This window comes from Melospiza georgiana, chromosome 4 (genome assembly GCF_028018845.1).
Source record: "Melospiza georgiana isolate bMelGeo1 chromosome 4, bMelGeo1.pri, whole genome shotgun sequence".
NCBI classification, from domain to species: Eukaryota; Metazoa; Chordata; class Aves; order Passeriformes; family Passerellidae; genus Melospiza; species Melospiza georgiana.
The window spans coordinates 68,465,274-68,484,880 of record NC_080433.1 but is presented as its reverse complement, the minus strand read 5'-3'; the positions used below and the strand labels follow the sequence as shown (position 1 = coordinate 68,484,880).

Below are 19,607 nucleotides of genomic sequence, written 5' to 3'. Positions count from 1 at the left end.
CAGAAAGCAGAGAAAATGCAGCTGCTCATCAGGACAGTATGGCCAAGTTATGCCTGTCCCAAAAATTAATAGCCATGCATATGTCCAAGTATAGCAGAAGCAGGTTTCCCAAAATGAAGCTAAAAGTGAAACTGGTTTTTTAAACACAGCCAGAAGAAGAACTTACATTAATTCCTGGCCTTTAAATCTGTAGGCTGTCAAAAATCTGGCTCGATTCCACTATTGAAGAAATCCTCATTTTTGCCAATATCACACCCTACTTTAATGATATAACAAAGGTGCTACTGAGAATTTTCAACAAATCAACTCTGCTACTTTTACCTGATTCCCATCGATGGTGTAACCATGTTTAAGGGCAAAGATCTTGGCCATTGATACAGCCATTGAAAATCCAACTATTGCAATTGCCACTGCATCCACAAATATTGCTGGGATTAGCCCAATGTCAGGAACGGTTGGTGCACGTAACCTTGGAGATGAAATTAAGATTTATAAATTAATATGGTAAGAACTATAAGCAATACAGAAAAGACAGTCTTAATAAGAATGTATCATCCCTACCCTTGAGGAATATTCCCAACAACATCCACTTTGTATGACTCATGCAGATGCATTCCAGCTGAAACTCCTGTGCCAATAATGACCTAAAAATCCACAAACACATTTGTAAACATTATCTAAAAAGAGATAAAGCCACTTGAAGAGATATAAAGGTTGGCTGACTACAATTAATAAACACAAGGGGTTACATTTACTGTCAGTCAGTTTTCTATGAGTTAGGGGCTAAAAAACAGACAAAAAGGAGGGAGTATCATGATTTTCCCTTCATCATGTCCAACTCACCCTGATTTTATAGTTTTTTGTAAAAAGTTAAATGGAACATGCTATGGTATGATATGAATCACTCAAATTCCCTTTGCCTAAGCCAAGCTCAGGCAAATGAGTGTATTGGAAAAATCAAATGCAAGGACACTCCTGCCTGTGTGCACTGACTTATTTGTATGTGCATAGCCTGTTACCTGTAAAGAGAATTGATGCAACAGCAAAACAAGGAACATTGTTTTGCTCTTGCCTATCAAAAAATACCCTATTACACATCTCACTCATCTCTCACCAGCATCCCTTTTCTTTATTCCTTCTATCTAGATTGTGCCCATACCTTCAATTATCTCCTTTCTTGACTCCATTATGTGCAGGTTTTTTGAGATCTATAGTAATCTGAGAACTCATTTTTAAATCAAATAACTTTTAAAGAAAAAAGCTTGTCTGAGCTGTAGGCTTTGTGTGTATTATGACAGTCTGTTTTACAGAGGTATTTTAGAATAGTTGTTTGAAAGAGAATCAGTGCTGCAGCCAGTTATCAGTCTCAGAAACAGAGAAAGGAAAAAGTATTAAGTCCTGATGGTTCCTGCTCTACTTTCTGCTACTGCATTTCAAAAAGCAAGCAAGCCCTGCAGAACCTCTGCAGGCATCTCACAGGCATCTGTAAGCACCTTCCTTCAGGAAAGGGTTCAGAGGTCTTAGACTCCATGGGGGAAATGGCACTCTTGGACTCCAAGTAGGAAATGCCACTTCAGACACTCCGCATTGTCTTGCAGGGAATCAGTCAGGAGCCCAAACTCCTGGATAGAGAGGGTTTTGTATCTACCCACTGCTATAAGGGACTGGGGGTGTTTTATTTGTTTTTCAACCCTTCTTTGTGACTTTATGCTCTCCATATGGGCATTCCAGTTCTTAATTTTAAGAGAATCCAAACCTTCAATTGGATCAAAGCTCAAATGAATTATATTCAATGGAAGTTACTCTCAGGCTCAGATAGAAGACAGAACATGAGACAGTTTCTACAGCTTTAGAACAGCTACATAATTTAGCCATAGAATTTCCCAACTGGCTTACCACAATGATCTCCATAGGAATAGGAACTGGGAGCTTCTTCTGAAAGCGGAAATTGATCTCCTTGCCAATCAGCAACAGAACAATGCACGTTAACCCAACAATCATTGTAGCAATATTGGTGGTCGTTATATTTGAAAACACGGCAACCATGCTCTGTAACATACCACAAGCATCATAATTATTCTTAAGAAAATAGAATCTTCATGGAGATTTGTCACAGAAGAGCAAATTATACATTGCTTTTCAGCTGTGGTTTCATTGTAAATTTATAACCACAGTGAATGAAGGCCTCACCAAAATACCCATTGCTCCTACAAAACACAGAAGACTAGAGTATCTCAGTGAGAGAAATGCACTTGAATCATTTACAATATCAGTGTTCCTTAAAGGGGGCAAAAATTTGGAGAAAAAACTTTAATGGGGTAAAAAATCTAAACTAAACCATGTCTCTTATCCTTAACATTTTCACACATATCCTTCAGTGGCAGCTACCTGAAAGTAATAAATGCAAACTCCTTCTAATACCTTTAAATATTCTTTGGCAAGTTACATTTACTTAGAGCTGCATAAACTATTCTAAAACAGTAAAGCTGCTGATAGAACCATTGAGGTTGCCATAACAATATGGTTAAATAACCATGATCCTGCAATGCTGCTGAACTGGCCATTATTCCAAATACCTTTCAATTGAAAATGCTTTCTAAAAGAGTGTTAGGAAAAAAAACCTGCTGGAATACACAAATTGCTAGAGGGTGAATAATTGCCCATACTGATTATTCCTCCTTAATCCACTGCATTAAAATAAATAAATAACCTCTGGAGAGGTATTTGAAAGAAGGCAAACATACTCTTCCTTATGCAGATTGAAAATTGCTACAACTGTCAAGATGTTATATCAATTCAAGATGTTCAGGTAGTATGCATTTTGAATTTATAACTTCCCTTCTATTTGTTTAGCAATTAGTATGACTGGTTCCCAGTTTTGTGAACTGAACAGCAAATTTTGGAATTAATCATTAATGCAGACTTGTTTGCAAAAGGTTTGTTTTATCTGCACAAACATACAAAAAGATTCCCACAAAGCATTTTCTGCAACCTACATGTAGATGAAATCCTGAAGCTTCATTATTGCTGAGCCATCAATCTGCTCAAAAGCTTAGGTTTTCAAAGACATCTGAGATCTCCCCTTTTCTTCCACTTAAGAGTGGAAAGATTCTGAGAGCAACATTTCCTAGCTTTGCAGAACATGCCTGATTTACAGTGAAGCATTTCAGGAGCACATTTCCCTCCAAGGCACAAGAGATTTGCTTCAATGAACAATATTCCTTCATATTATGAAACTGCATTCAGCAGAATCCCGAAATCTGCCCATCTCATGTCACAGACATGTTTTATGAAAAATCCTTTCCCTAGGATTTTTCCTCCTGAGAGGCTGAGAGGCCTCAGGAACAAAATGTAAACAATGATTATCTGCTGCTGTGGAATGCAACAGGTGCATCTGTGATTGGTGTCATGTGGTTGTTTCTAATTAAGGGCCAATCACAGTCCAGCTGTCTGGACTGTCTCGGTCAGTCACAAGCCTTTGTTATCATTCTTTTCTATTCTTAACTAGCCTTCTGATTAAATCCTTTCTTCTATTCTTTTAGTATACTTTTAATATAATATATATCATAAAATAATAAATCAAGCCTTCTGAAACATGGAGTCAACATTCTCATCTCTTCCCTTATCCTGGGACCCCTGTGAACACTATCACAATCTCAGACTGTGTGAATCTATCAAGTCACTCTTGGGCTGCACTTCCAGATATTGATATATTACTATGGCACTTAATGACCTGTGTTCAATACTGAAGATTATTCTACTTAGTGCCAAATAATGCACAAAAACAGGCAGAAAAGCTTAGGAACTAGATGCGGGATTTGCATGCTCAGTAAGTGCAGCTGCTCACATATACAACAGAGAGGGGCCCACTGTAGCGGTTAGTCTTGATGCCCAGGAGATATTTCAGCTGGGAAGTGAAGACATGGACTGCAGCTGCAGTGGTAAACCCTCGCACCAGAGGCTCCGTCAGGTAGATGGCCAAAAATCCAAACCGAAGGAAACCTAGACACAACTAATGAAAAAGAGAAGGGTCAACCATCCCACTATAGTCTGGGTATAGCATGCACACACCCCCTCTCCTCTCCTCAATGCCCAAGCCAGATCAGGCAAACCTGAACGTGGCTTTTCTAAAGTAAGCTGCCATCAATGCACCCCATCTTTCATGCCACTGGCAGGTCCAGTGTGAGATATGGGTATGTATGTATCTATGCACTGTTTGTATGCATTTATGGACAGATTAGAGAATGTCAGTTGAGTTTTTCTGATGGGATAGGAAAAAATGAAAAGGGGAAAAATCTTGCTTTTTTCCAATCCAGCTAAGATGCCAATAAAGCCCTGCCTCCAATGCATCCATCCCTGTTGCAGTGTGTTGTAATATCCTGTTTTAAACTTACGGGTCCCTTCCCCAGGTGTGCCTATACCTCTCTCCCTTCCCCCTCGCCCCCTTGCTGAGTGAGTTCTGTCAATCAGGCTTAACATTCCAGGAAGGTTGTGGTGTGGTTGGTCAAGTTCAAAGGATGCCCCTATGCCCAGAGGTCATTGGCCTGTCTGGGTGTCATCCTCCCCTGAGACCCTGCCCCTCCCACCTGGCTGGTGGCTCACCTGTCCCTTCCCTCCCCCTCCACCTGGTGCTTAGAAGGTCAATCAGGCCATGCGGTCAGGATTCTGCTGGAGCTGTTACCAAGATTCAGACCTCTGTGACCATGGAATAAACCTCTGGATATTAACCCTCTGACAAAATCTGTCTCCTTCCTCTTCACCATAGCCTGAAGCCTTCTCTCCTGAGGTAAACGGAGTTCCTAACAAGCCTGGACTTGTTTAGTGCCCAGCTGCAACCTCCAGCAAGCTAAAGGTGTCTCTGGGGTGAAACACCACAGTTGCTGCCTTTGGCCCAGCAGCGAGGGACAGAACAGCCCAGGCACAATCTACCTGGTAATAGTGGGATTCTATTCCAATACATCCCCATTTCTGTGGTGAGACTGCCATAAAGCAGCCTGTGTCCCACACAGAGCAGTGCAGAAGCACAAGTCTGGTTACAACCACTGTCCCTCAGCACCCCCTGCAAGTCCAGCAGCAGCAGCTGCTCCTACAGCAAACTGTGAGCACATACCTGGATAAGTCCTGAAAGAAAGGCGAGAGCCACAGCTACCTGCACCCTCTTGGCATCCCTAGCACTGTAAAATTCAAGGATTTCTGTAGTATTTGTAGTATTAGAGTCCAGACAAATCATTTCATCAGGCACTTCTCTCACAGCAACACTACCAACCATCATACTAACCACAGCAAAGGTACCTGAAATAAGAGGGAGAGGAAAATAATTGCTTAAAATCTTGGCAAGTTTTTTTTTTAGGAGTGGTTCTTATTGAGATATCTAGAATAAAACTAAAATAAGAGTTTTCTATCTTAATAATGTATTTTTTAGTCCCCATATCTGCTCCAGTACTCAGCACAATTAAAGCCAGTTAGATGGTGAACATACATCTCTGCAGTAGGTAAACACCATCATTTTTTTTAGATCTCAGTTTCTATTTTGCACTTTAAAGATTCATCCTAGCCACACCAATGAAATCATAGTTCAGGAGTTTGCAAGACATATTTTTAGATCTAATCTGATACAAGATGCTCTTCTACTGCTTCCTATGTAAAATGTATAAGCTAACAATAAAAAGTACTGCATATGTTCCACACATTTGCATTTCTCCTATGCACTTAAATTTTAATTTATGGAAAACAGCTACACTTTCTACTTCTCTGATTTTATTTTTTACAGCTTTATTAAAAATACACACATACACACATACAGACAGAGTTTCAGTTATGCATACAGATATACCTATTGATATGTGCTTGGAGGTTCCAAAAAAAGTATACAGAAAAACAGGATAAAATGAAGAATATAGGCCAAATACTGGGGGAACAGCTGCCAGCAAAGCATAGGCTAAACCTAGAAAACAGACACAAATATGTATGATAAGTTAACAACAAAAATAAAACGTCTGAAGCAAAGGGATTTAAGTCTACTACAACTGAACATGCCTAACAGGAAATCTAGAGACTTGTCCCAGGTTTAAAAAATAGGAGATCTTTCAGTGAATAGTCTTTAAAATGTATAATACTCTAGGTCAGTGCCTAGAAACATGATGGGTTGAGTCAGGAAACCAAAGTCTAATTACAGGCACTGCAGGTGTGTTTGTGTGTACACGTGTGCATCTGTTTTGTCTTTGTGGGTGCAAGCACTCCTTAATGGCCAACAAATTATTTTTGTTGCTTTTGTTTTCATCTGCAGATAGAAACACCCAAACTCTCATAAGTGGGACATATTTGACTTTTTCTTTTTTTTTCTCATCAGACATGGTGTTCATGGCAACCCCTAACTGACCAAACACTTTCCTCCTCCCTCACCCCAGAATGACTGGGATGACATAACAGTTTATGTTTCCACAAAACATGCTTCAAAATGTAAAATAAGCAGAGAACTTCTGACAATCTGTAAGGTCACAGAGCTTATACAGCCTGGTATCCTTCCCAAAAACAAAGTCCTTTTTGTCATTAAGCCCTGTCCAGTCCCATGCAGTGGAATGCAATCCACATCATTCCATCTGTAGTGGGGGCTGGCAAGCACAATGTGGAGCTGTGGGGGGAACAGCTCGAAGGGACACCAGGGAAGATCTCCCACCCTCGTGTGACTCAGGGTGTGCTTATCATGGGACCAGGCCCACAAGCAAGTGGTGTACATCATGTGATGTGGCACACAACTGTCCCAAGCAGTTCCAGCCAAAACAATAGCTCTGCATAGCTTGTGTTAATGAGAACTGACACCAGAACAGAACAAATGGGCCTCAAGGAGAAAACACTGCATCCTGCCTTGGCTTGGTTCTGCACTCTCACAAGTGCAGGCTGGTAACGCCTGTGGGTTAGTGCAAATTCCAAACAGAAGCAATGGTTCACCCACCACGGACAGCCAGTGATACTCAAAAACACCTCTCCCTAATAATTTAAACTGGGATACAAAGCATGACATTACAAAAAAAACAGAGCTAAACCAAATGGATCTGTGCCATCCAAGTGCTCTTGTGCAGTGTAGTAAGTCACAGGGCCTTGTTCTTGTAGCCCTAAGCAATACCTGAGTCCTTACCAAAAATTCATATTCTCACCAAAAGTGGACTGATGGTATCATCGATTCTCTTGCTCAAATGAGCATTTCATTAAGTACTTGTGAAACTCCTCCCACATATCTTTTCTCAGCCAAGGGGTACCTCTCCTGACATCAGCAAACACCCTGTACTGTAACAGTCTGGCCTTTAACATGATGATGAACTTAACAGTACAAGTAACCAGAACTGAAAATCAGTGTGCAAAACTGGGAGGGTGGGTCTGTGTGAAGTTCCTGATCTGAATACCCTTTTATTCCCTTGCATTTGTACTGGCATTTTTAGAGACTGTCAGTGCCAAGGAAATAAAGAGATATTGACCTGATAGGAGGCCATGGCTTAAACACCGTGGTCATTGTAGTTCTGCCTGGAATGATTCCCAGGCTCCTTTGAAGCCATGCTTGTTATAATTACTTTCATTCCAGAAAATTGAAAGTTCAACTTTTGTGTTTTTAGAAAGGGAAAGATTAGGAGCAGTTTAAGGGCATGTCTACAGGCGCCAAATGAATAATGTTTACTTTTAACAAGAATCACAAAATGAAGTACAAAGTTCACTGCTGACCACTTACATTTTAGTGTTCTTTCAGGTCATGACATTAATTATGTTTCAGTATACAACTGACAATGTTTGTGCCTAGAATATGACAGATATGCCTGAGAGTTAACCACATTAGCTATCAGTTGAAGATAAGTTTATGCTTCCCTGTGTGGAAATAAAAATAACCCTAATCATAAAACTTAAACAAAACCAGGAAGATACAGAAATAAAGAAATTATCTGCAGAGCCTAAGTTAGGGTATTTAATTATTTTAACTGTTTACCACCCATTAAAATCTTGGATTTACAGATGACTTTTTCAGACCTGCCTCAGCCTAAGTGAAGTGCAAATATGAAATAAATCAACACAGAAGTAAACTTATTTATGTTTAATTATAACACCCTCTGGACAAGGCTCTGCACCAATCAGAGAATTTCCTTGATCCCAAGACATTGTGGAAAAATCTACTGAGACTGTGGCAGCTACTGTGAAGCTGCCATTCCCAGAGCAGTGGGCACCCCATAATGATATTGCTGTAGAAGTGCTGCTGCTTTCTAAACTCCTAACACTTCTGAAACTGCTAATAGTAAATGCTGGGCTAAACAAAAGATTCTACTGGTCCATTCACCAAGAGCTGGAATGGACACAGAATAGTGAACACTGGATTTCTCTGTCTTCCTAGAACCTGCTCCTGCTTCAGGACTGGGCTCCACTTAGGCTGACACTTCCAAGAATTTACTAGAAATTTCTATAGACTTTCAGCCGTATTAGAGATGATGCTTTTGATTTATTTCCACCACATAAATTGCTGCCTGCTACTATGGTTCCAGTGTAAAGTGGTGACTTCTAGCCTTAGGGATCAGTCTTTGAATTCTTGCATGTTCTTCTCTGGTTAAATTTAGTTTGGTTACTTTGCTTCAGTTGCTCCCTGAAACATAATGTTTATATGTCTGCCACCCTCTGCAGGAAATAAGCCATGACTTTCAGGACAATGAGAACAGAAAATAATATGGTGCATTCAGGAAAAGTTTGGACATGCACTTAAACTGTGAAAGGTTAGTCTGCCATTGAGAGCTGTGGATACTGATTAGAGAGGGAGCTTCTTTCAGGGTTTGGTGCATATCACTACTTGCAGTTTTAAGGGAATCATCATTCTGGGCTGGTCTGCAGAATCCATGTTGATCTCCACAGAGAGCCCTGAGATACACATCCTGTTCTCAGGAGCACCTGTTTCAGGATGTTAAGAACTACCATAACGGCACACACACAGGAAAAGTAAAGAAGAGATAATTAAATCCAGAGGTACACTCACCTTGAGGAAGCTGCATGACCCCAGTGCTAATACCTGAGATAATGTCTCCAAATAAGTATCTCCTCACTGGGTAATGAGGCAACCATCTTAAAATTGGTAAGAAATTGTAAAGATGAGACTTGGCTTTCTTAGAAGTACATCTGGAATTACAAAGCAGAAAGAAAGTTAGACACTAGCAGGAGACAAACAGGCTGTAAAAATTGTCTTTCATCCCTATACAGGAAAACAGTTCCTTTACAGGCAGGCTCAGACTCCTGATGACAGTAATTTCTGGACATGCTTAAGCACAAACAACTATGCCTCTAGTTAATTTAGCCCTTAATCATGTGTTAGTGCTGTTGACAAACCTTACAGAACTAGAGAAGAGAACAAAACTGGAGCACAAAACTCAATGTGCATAGACTGGAACAGTTCTACTTCCCACTGGAGGTCAGGGGAAGTAAAGAAAGACCACTATCAGGAAGCAAATTATTCTCAGGGGATTGTTCCTAGTAACAATCTTGCTTCCTGATAGTGGTTTTCACTCATCAGAATACTCTGCAGTGCTTTTTCCCATTTACTATTTGTGTGCTGTATACTTTTTTGATCCTAATATTGTATACTCCTAATCTTTAAACATGGCAAATCTATTAATTTAACCAGTACTTATTACTATCCCTACCAGTACTGACAGCCCCACTTCCAGGCTATTTGAGAGCATAACCCTTCCTCACCCAGAAAGGAGAGGCACTGAGGCCAGCAGCACTGACCCTGACTCTCAGCAGAGCTATTAACCTTTTGAAACCCTGACTCATGACAAATGAACAGAGCCAGGAAATACATATCTCTATCCAGTAATGCCTTGCATCACACCTTGATTGTACTGTGGTAAGGTTAACCTTGGCTAAAAATGTAACACATAAACGCTTTTCTGTGTAGGGGAATTGCAAGAGAATTGCAGAGATTTGTTAGCATTTCTGAATTGCACAGTGAAGAAGCTTGTTGCTAAAAGTGTGAGTCATCCACACTTCTCCATGGTTAGGTAGACTGTATCACAAAAAGGAGGATTTTGATCCACTTTCTTTTAATTCAGGACAGACAAGTTTTCTGAGGTAGAATTAAATGTCTTTACCATTGAAAACATTCCATAAACCAAAGCTAATCTCCAAATGTCAAATCATGTAAACAGGAATATTTTATAGAAAAGCAATTCTGTTGTCATGCAGAACAAGGTTTGAGAAAGAAATGGAAAAAAACTCTGCAAAGGAAGCATGGATAAATATAAAGCTAATGAGACCTTAAATCCCCTGGTACCATGGAGCAAGAGAAGCACAGTTAAAGACATTTCACATCTAACCAGATTATACTTATATGCCAAGGCAGTTAATTAAAAGCAAGAGAATGCCTTTAGTAAGTTCTTATTAGACCAATATTTAGATTTCTACACAGCTATCACACATCTCCATTCTTCTGTGAAAGGATCATGTGAAGCACAAATTTGGCCATAAGTATTTCCACATAAGAAGGACAGATATTTTCTGGGTCTTGTGAATTCATGTCACGTGATCTAACTAATACTTCGCATTCCCATGCTGCGTATTTTCCTTTTGCATTTTGATGAAGGCAATTCAACTAATTTATCCAACATTTTTTAATACAGTCCACATTAACATTAAAAGCACATACACAGCTTCTTCCCAGTCTTGCTGAATGGTCAAAGTAGAATTAGTGGTTTTATCTTTTAGGTTTCTTTGAAGATATTACTGGCTAAGTGCATGAATCAATTAAGAATTATAACATTTCCAAGCAATGAAACAAAGCTAAGACAAAACCCCTACCGACAAGAATGTGCAATCCTCTGCCCTAAAGTCTGACGGGTTCTCTGTCGCCTGTGCAGCTGTCCTTGCAGGAGCTCCTGGTTGTATATTGGTCTCTGCACACAATACATCTGCCTTTGCTCAAGTCCCACTTCTTCTTCTTGAGCATGTTCCATGGTTGATCTCACAGACCAGCAGTGAAGGAGGAACAGTTCCACGGTCTCCACCAAAAAATCTGCATGCAGACAAAATAAGTTTGGTTTCCTTTTGAACCTCAGATTTGGCATTTCCTTTCAAATAATGTATTTTAACAAGCTAGAGGCAAGAACTGTGATTGCAGTCTAATTAGATAGTCTGTAACAGCAGGAAGAAAATAAATCACACTTAGTCTTTAGTATATGAAAACTATTAGTTTATGCTTCTCTTGTATAATGAAAGCTTTTACATTATTTTCTTTGTAAATAAGAGATGAAACTAACCTGGAAGGTTGTATTCATGTTTATCTGGATTTTCTCTCAGTTTTTAAAGAATATACCACCGCAGGAGGGAGATTCCTTTATTGCTGAGTTACTTCCTTAGTCAGAACCTGGCATGTCCATTTTCAAAAGACAGAACTCTAACACTGAGAAACCCACTTCTTTCTTCCAGATTGTCAGTTGCATCCTGCATCCATTCATCTGCCTTCCTCTCTATTTCAGAAGCTTCTCTTTCCAAACAGCATCTCGAGGATACACAATTCACTACTTTTAAACAGTTATTATCTCAATGAATGTGCCACTTACTGCTATTCTCAATCTGCACAGACTAAAACAGGTATCCGGAGATGTGCCCAGCTTTAAAACTAGCCAGAAGGTTTGTAAAGATCTATTTGTCTGTCTGATTCAGTGCCACAAAAATCTTAACATGTTTAAAAGACACTCTGCTAATTCCACTGCCCCATGTTTGCCGCTTTCAGAAATCCTGGGCAAGAAACTCACTCCCAATTGTGAGCAAAGTGACAGGACTGCTATGCTGTTAGGCAGAGATGCTGGCTAGTGCCACACTCGATGACAGAACGTGAGTGCAGTGGGAAACAGAGCCATCCCTGTGAGCAAGGCCTTGGGCTCAAGTCCAGCAAGTCACTTAAGCATGTGTTTGCCTTCAACCAAGGCTGCTAACCCAGGGGTGCTCTGTTTCTAGCTGAACATCAATACTTTTCTGGGAAAGGGTTACCACGCAGAAATTAAACAAATTGCTACCTAAGCACTCTGACAAAGCCAACCATCATTGGCCCAACATTCCGATTCAGCAAATACAGTCAGACACCCAGTAAAATATCAATATTGCTATCTATGTCTTCACTCTGATCAAAGTGCTGGAATTTTCCACTCAGGTCTTGGTAATCTCTCCTAGAACTGACACAGCCTAGTATCTCTTCAGTTCTCACTATTTCATAAGCAATACTTTCCCTATGCTGTCAGCCACAAAAGGATATTTTTACTAAAATTGTAATTTTTCATTTACTGCACACTCTAAATTGACTCCAGCTTTACTGTATGAAATAAAGGCAATCCTTCTTGAGTAGGGAGTTGTAATCTGTGATCCTCAGAAGTCCCCTAAAGCCTCAACCACTCTGGGATTCCATAACGGTCCCTTATGCCATTATTCACATAGAATCCATCTTCTCCAGTAATTAATTGAGGTGTTCTGGCAACGTTGGCCTTATCCACAAATTAAGAAGCAATTTTAATCAGTCCTAAACAGAAAATACACTCAAATCAGAACAAAATCTGAAACTGCATGCAAAAGACACAGACCAAATCAGCTAAATGACTTGGTTTTGGCCAAACTTCTCCAAAAAAAATGAGAATGCATTATCAATACATTTTTAGCCATGGTTTTAAAAACACACACTCTGCCTTCTTTCTGCTACAAAGGACAGCAACACAAGACAGTGCCCTGCTAACCTCAAACAATTCAGGTCCTGAATTTCCACCTTTGAGTTTGTTCAGCTTCAGGTAGATTGGTTAATACATAGAAGAGCCACATGAGATTGTAACATAAATCTAGATCTGGAGAGGTCTGGAGGTCTCCAGTTCTGTACACAAGCTCCAACTCTTCCAGGTACTATGAGCATAAACAGAACAAGAGAAGTTCCATCCTGCCTCTGGTTTTCATGGTAAAATAAATTATACAAATGCTGTATTTGACTAACTGAACAAGGTCCAACTCTAAATCAGTTATTCAGATCATGGCAAGAGTTAGTTTGGAATAATGCCAGAGGTCACAAGCCGAGTTTCACCATCCCTCAATACGAAGGTTTTTAAACTGTAGATTGAATGTTTCTGATTCTGTCAGAGTAAGGAAGTTACACTGCACTGAATCATGAGAAACAGCTAAAACAAAAGTAACTTGAGGGAGGATATGATAGGATCTTGTCTTTACCTTCACAGTGGACACAAGAACATGGAAAACAAATCACCTGTAGTTAAAAGAGATCCTATATCTACCTAAAACTACTGCTGGATATATCACACTCTTTCTTTTCCATGTCATTTCACCACCTTCATCTTAAGAGCCCTGCATAAGCATGTTCCTTGATGGCAACCTAAAATACTACACTGTAGATAGCACAGTAACAATTAAAGTCTTTAATATCATCCCTCTCTTTTGCAAAAGCACACAGAGAGCACGAGTGAGATGCTTGTCTTTATGAGAGATGATACACATTGTCTATTGAGTAGCAAAATAGTAACATTTCATGACTGGTTCAAATGTCTCCCCAAGTGTTTGCTGCACCACCAACTGGCAACACAGTTTTCCAAGGCTAAGAAATTGAGTCTTGCCCTTCACTCTCAGAATGCTTAAAGAGCAAAAGCAAGGAACTGCCATTTTCATGAAAAGAAAGCTTACTGCAATGACTTCTGAAAACTCACAGACCTTTATCCAGAGGAAGAGAAAGGCAATGGTGGATAGTGGAATACTGCTTTTCAACAACCTTTGAACTTCATGGCAAGAATAAAGTTAAAAAGCTGTAAGAAACACTGTCATTAATCTTATCAGCCAGATAAGAGTTGAGTAGAAGTAGGTAAAACCTGTATGCAGAAGACTTAAGAGTTGGCAATTCTTTATCTGACTGATAAAGGCCTGTCTTATATCTTTCCTGCTATTATCAAATTGAAGGTGTTAAAGAAAAAAAAAAAAAAAAAGTGAAGCAAACATGAACTTATAACACTATCAGTAATAAATTAGCACTTTCTCTTCCCAGTCTTAGCTGATAAAGGAGGTCTGTCAAGCCATCTGCACTGATTCTTACAGAGGACAATAATTTTTGATCCAAATCACGTGAATCAAAGTGCAACCATAAAATTTATAGGAACAGAGATTTGGCTGCTGTTCCTTGGATTCAAAATACAACTATGGGGAGGAAAAAGCAAGAAGCTGGAGACATTAAGAATGGTGTACCATGTGAGTCTTGCAGCTTTAATAGGCACTTTTTCTCCTAACGTGTATCTAACCTGAATGTGTCTGAGCTACCTAAGGAAATGGGGGAGGCAGCAGCAAATCCATTGTCTTGCCTGTTTTACAAGGGCAAAACCCCTTTCTTTTGGAAACACAAATTCCTTTAAGTGGCAGAAAACCACAGGTGGACAGTACTAGTACTGTCTTACAGGATGTCCTCTGCTAGAGACTTCCATGTTTGATCATGAGCTAAAAAGTCTATGAAATATTTTGTGTCTTCAAGCTTACAAACGCAGGCGACAGCCATCAGCCAAAGGGCTGGTGGAAATACTGCCACTCTATGTAAAACATCTTCTCCCAAATGCACCCTGAAAAGCACAGTTACTGCAAGGTCTGCTCCTACTGTCTGAAGAGGCAAGACACAAACCTAGGTGATTTTAGGAAGCACATAATGGCTCATTTCTTTCTTTTCTCTCTGGCCTCATTCCCCAGTGCCCTTCCACTTTTCAGCCTCAATGACAAGTACAAAGTTGTTTTTCAAATAAGCACAAAGGTGTAAAATGACTGGGTGGGGTCATAAGGAATGTGTTCTCCTGATTTTATTGGACTGTTTTCATCATTCTCTTTTCTCCTCCACTCCTCCCATTAAATCCACTAACAACTAGATTTTTTAAACCTGAAGGCTTTAAGTAAAATTTCAAAAATTCAGGGGTAACTTGTGAAACAAACAAAATTTTCCTTGTGTAGATCCTAATCTAAGAAATGCACTCCAGGAGTGAATCTTTGGGAAAAAAATAAATCAAGAACTTGAATTTCTATGCAGCTTTTAGACAGGTAAAATGTCCATTCTAATCATTAGAAAGGTGAGATGGTTACATAAACTGTGTTTGGTTGTGTGATAAAAGCTTCTCCACACACCTCTAATGTTACTCAGAACAACAGCAGGATGGAAAACCTGGATAACACCCTGGTGGGCTACTGCCAAGGCCACCACATGAGCCATCAGCCTATCAAAAGCTCATCACCACCAATCCAGAGTGGTACACAAGGGTCACCCTTGGGACCCTAGAAGTCCCTGCCAGTTCCCAGTGTGAAAAGCATCTGCCCATCTCTAAGAGTAAGAGAAGTCCTGGCCAGTCACACATGGGCACATGGGATGGTCTGTACCAACAGCTGGAGTGGGGCTATCACCTTGGGGCTCATTTGTCCAGCTCAGCTGGGGAAGTTGGGCTGAAGGAGCTCCCAGGCAGACTCTGTGAGCCTGTGTGCTGGAGGGATCCACCCTGCAGATGTGTGATGTATCTCTACATGTGTACATACACTCTCAGCACTGGACCTCCATCCTGCTTGGCTAGAGAGCAGAGGGGATGAAGCTGTTGCCTCTCTGATATGCATGACTTGCCATGGGCATTGTGTATGTGTGTGCTTATGGGAAACACATCTTCAGCCCTGGTACTGGTTGGATCTGGGGAGATGGAGCAGCAGCAGCAGCCCCATCTTCATCAGGCTGTTGAATTCAGTATATTTTCCTTTTTTAGCCACTGAAAACAGCATAATAATAACATTGAGCATAAAGATCCTTCTCTCAAAATGGTAACAAATAAGACATATATATATTTTAAAATAAAATTATTATGTAACTGGTAAGAGATAATTTATATTTCATGCTCCTTGCCAAAAAATACTTAAGGCCCCAAAGTTTACTGCATGGACTAATGAACTCATTAGTGTCTTAGGCATATCTCTTATCAACCAGCAATCTTATGTTTGTTTTCATCAACAGAATGTTTTAGGACATGTTATAATGATTGAGCTGTTTAATCCATTCCACATAAGACAAACAGCTGGAGCACTTTGAGCAGCAGAACATTGGTCTCCTTCCCTCTGAGACTTAGATAAGAGATGGCTTCTGTTTCCAGTGTAAACACATTGATGACCATGAGAACCCAGGGCAATATGATCATTCTTATTTCTGCTTTTTGCAGCTTCAGTGACCTTGGATCCTAGTCTGCCATCCTCTTTGTCAAAAGCAGTTGCTAGTGACAGTGGAATCAGTAAGTTAATCAGAACAGTAGCATGGCTGATGACCCCTTTATTATGCTTTGTTAAGCCAACTGATAAGGACATCCACCACTTCAGAGACAGGTAATCATTAGCCAGCTTCATCTCCAGAGAAAATCCACTGCCAAAAACTTTGGTGGAGCAGTTTTCTTCACAAAGCTCTAGCTGGTCAGAGGAGATAACATAAATCAAGATAATGAATACACACCAAGCTAAGCCAGAATAATTTCTTTACTTCTTGTGATCACAGTGGACCTCCAGCAACTGGTTCATTTTTTTCAGGCATAGTGGAACACGCAGACAGTAAACAAGTGTCTGTGCAGAAAGAAATGACTTCATTCTGTGCTACACTTCCTTCTGTAGAAAAGCCACCAAAAGAATTCTCCCCTATCTGCTTCATCAACTCTTTACACAGATCACTACCCTCTCAAGTGCTGCATCAAGTTAAAAATAAACAATGAAAAATAGAAGGCTGTTATTTATAACAAAATCATTTCAGTCATCATGTTTACAGTGCAAACCTCTCAAGTCAGAGAAACTGAAGGATACTAAAACAGTGTGGTCAGAGGAAGAAATGACTGGGGTGCAGAGAGGGAGGAAGAGAGGGTTTAGAATGGGATTAAAATTTATATTCCAGTTGCACTGCTGCAAACATGGCATAAAGTAACTACCATTACTTGAGTAACATGAGGTTTTGAAAAGTCTCCAAGGATCCTCTACAAGGCACTCTTTCTAACACGTTCTGAAAGGATCTGCTCCTCTGTAAAACAGGCTGCAGCCACTGCCATGCTTGAAGAAATTCCTGAAGAACTGATGCTTCTGAAAGGCAACACAGAACTTCAGCACAGGGCAGCCACTCCTTGGGAAAGCAGCAACTATTTCTCAAAGCTGCCACTCTCCTCCTGATAGCTCTGAGAACTTCCCTATCCATGTTAGGATCTGCAAACAGTTCATTCTTGGAAGCTACTTCATAACACACATTTTCTGTGGTTTTTTTTCTGCACTAGGTCTGAAACCGAATCCCACATGAGCAGTAAGCAGAACATGACATATGATAGATCCTGTCCCCATTTATGCAACTGTTGCTTGGTTAAGATTTTATCTAAACAATACATTCTCCTGTCTCTTATGTACTTGAGTGTTGCTTCATGACCTGAAGGTGAATGCCAGACAGTGGGAATAACCTTCCTCAATGTTTTGATGCCAAGATTACACCTAAAGGCCATGAGTGCACAGCAAACACAGGCCAACACTGCTTTTGCTTGAAATATTTTAAAATCCACTGTAAGCAAAGAACATGTAGAGAAGTGTCTCCAAGTATTAGTACATACGTGTATATATATTTCTTCTGTGGCTAAAGAAATTTTAATGTGAGACAGCCCCATGTCTGCTCTTAACTGCACAAACAAAAAGATCAGCCCTCATGGAGCTGAACTTTTCTCCAAATGACCCTCTAAGTGTATTTGGCAGAACAACCCTGCATGAATGGATCCCTGCAACAGCTACACTAGAACAGGGTGTCTTGATGAAGGAACTGGAAGAGCAGGAAGGGTATCTGGGCTGAGGATCATCAAATGAAATGAAGAAAGGTTCACTGAGTAATTTTCTGATGATTTCTTCTTGCAAGAACCTTCCCTTCCTTCTCAGGAACGCATACGCAAAAGAAACAAATGTCACCAGAAAACAGGGGGGGAAAAAACCACACTCACTACAACTGCAGTTAGTTAGACTCAGGTCACCTGTTCAGCTATATGGACTTCAATGAAGCACCAAAAAGAGATCATATATATTGATTTGCATGAAACTGGCAAAGAAATAAAACTGGAATCATATAATACAGAACTGAAAACAAGCAAACAAGTACAGTGCAAAATTTCAAAAAGAAAAATGCAATGAACCAAAGACAGTAGGTAATGAAACAGTAAATCTGAAAGAAATTGGAATGGCTTAGAAAACAATGTTATGTGAAAACCCTGAAGCTGGGGCAGGATCCTGGTAAAGCAGGGTATGCAGGGTTAGATGCTGAAGTGGTAAATGAATTCAGGTATAGATTTCTCTGGGAAAGGACTTGAACCATGTTATAAAGTTAAGGTAGCAGCAGCAAAACTTCTGTATTTAGAGAAGACATTACAGTTGCCTGTATCTGTGATAGATATGTAGTTTTGTTCCTTATGTGACCCTTCAGATTAGCCTGAGGTTAGCAGAGCTCTGTGAGAACAGGAACAGGCAGTTCCCTGTGAGCACCTCTGAGCAGCAATCCAAGTTTTGTCCTGCGTGGGCTATACCTTTTTAAATTCCATTCCATGGATCCAAATGTTGTAATCCTTAATCAGTTCAATCCTTAACTGAGCTTAATTGATCTGTCCCTACTAGATTGAACTCCAACAAGGATGTTTCAAACAACAGACTCAGCAATCTTTGATTTGGATTGGAAAATCCTGTCTATGCCTTAGAATCACAGAATGGTGGAAGGAGCCTTCAAGACCACCCAGTTCCAAACCCCTGCTCTGGGTAGGGACATCTTCCACTAGACCAGGTTGCTCAAAGCCCCACCCAGCATGGGATGAGAGGCTTTCTGAGGAGTTCTCAAATCTCAGCCCTGCTTCAGAATCTAATTTCCATAAAATAAATTAAAAGGAGCAATTTGATCTTTGCTCTAGCCCAGCCTATGTGTCAGAATCTCAGATGTTCAATTAACAGATTAAAATCTATTAATTAGCTAACACACACCCTCCCCAATAACCACAACAATATAAGAACACAAACAGAACTGGACATACAAAATGGTAAGCAGCAGTCAAAGCAGAGCAGTAAAACTTGATCCCCTGCCTGGGCAAACCAGTAAGTTTCCAAAGAAGGCAGGAGAAAAAAAGATTCTACCCAGGCAGTAAAAATACAGATTTTAAAAATCTCCCAGGAAGGCAATCACACTATTCTTTGTCACAAGGAAGGTTTTCCCGCCTTGCTACTGCACAAAATAAAATAAATAGTTAAAGCAACATTTTGAGAAGAGTGGTCCAAGTTCCTGACAGGCCAGTGATTCATATATGTACTCTTAGAATTATAAATAAAAATCTAAATCCTATCAATGCAACTGATTTGCAAAACTCATTCAAGTGCCTGCACAAATGTACAGCCGTATCTTCAAAGCCATGGAAATGTTTGACATTGTCTGTTTGTGTATAGATTTCCCATTACCTGGGCACACAGCAAATAGCAACAAGACCTGCACTTTGCTGCTGCTTATACTTCTAAAGAGCAAAAAGCTTTAGATAGATAACTGGTTATAAAATAACAGCAATGGCAGG

General features: G+C 40.1%; 1 protein-coding gene across 3 annotated transcripts in view; it reads right to left on the bottom strand.

The window, feature by feature from the left end:
* The window catches only part of SLC26A5 (solute carrier family 26 member 5), a 38,936-nt gene that overhangs the window by 16,456 nt on the left and 2,873 nt on the right, over positions 1-19,607 (bottom strand). For all 3 annotated transcript variants that reach the window (XM_058021898.1, XM_058021896.1, XM_058021897.1), the window contains exons 3-10: positions 10,819-11,032; positions 9,002-9,141; positions 5,834-5,944; positions 5,111-5,292; positions 3,848-4,012; positions 1,897-2,049; positions 562-644; positions 322-469 (exon numbers count right to left, since the gene is read on the bottom strand). In XM_058021898.1, the coding sequence (XP_057877881.1) occupies positions 322-469; positions 562-644; positions 1,897-2,049; positions 3,848-4,012; positions 5,111-5,292; positions 5,834-5,944; positions 9,002-9,141; positions 10,819-10,973 (1,137 nt within the window). In that variant the 5' untranslated portion in view covers positions 10,974-11,032. The remainder of the gene's footprint in view (positions 1-321; positions 470-561; positions 645-1,896; positions 2,050-3,847; positions 4,013-5,110; positions 5,293-5,833; positions 5,945-9,001; positions 9,142-10,818; positions 11,033-19,607) is intronic.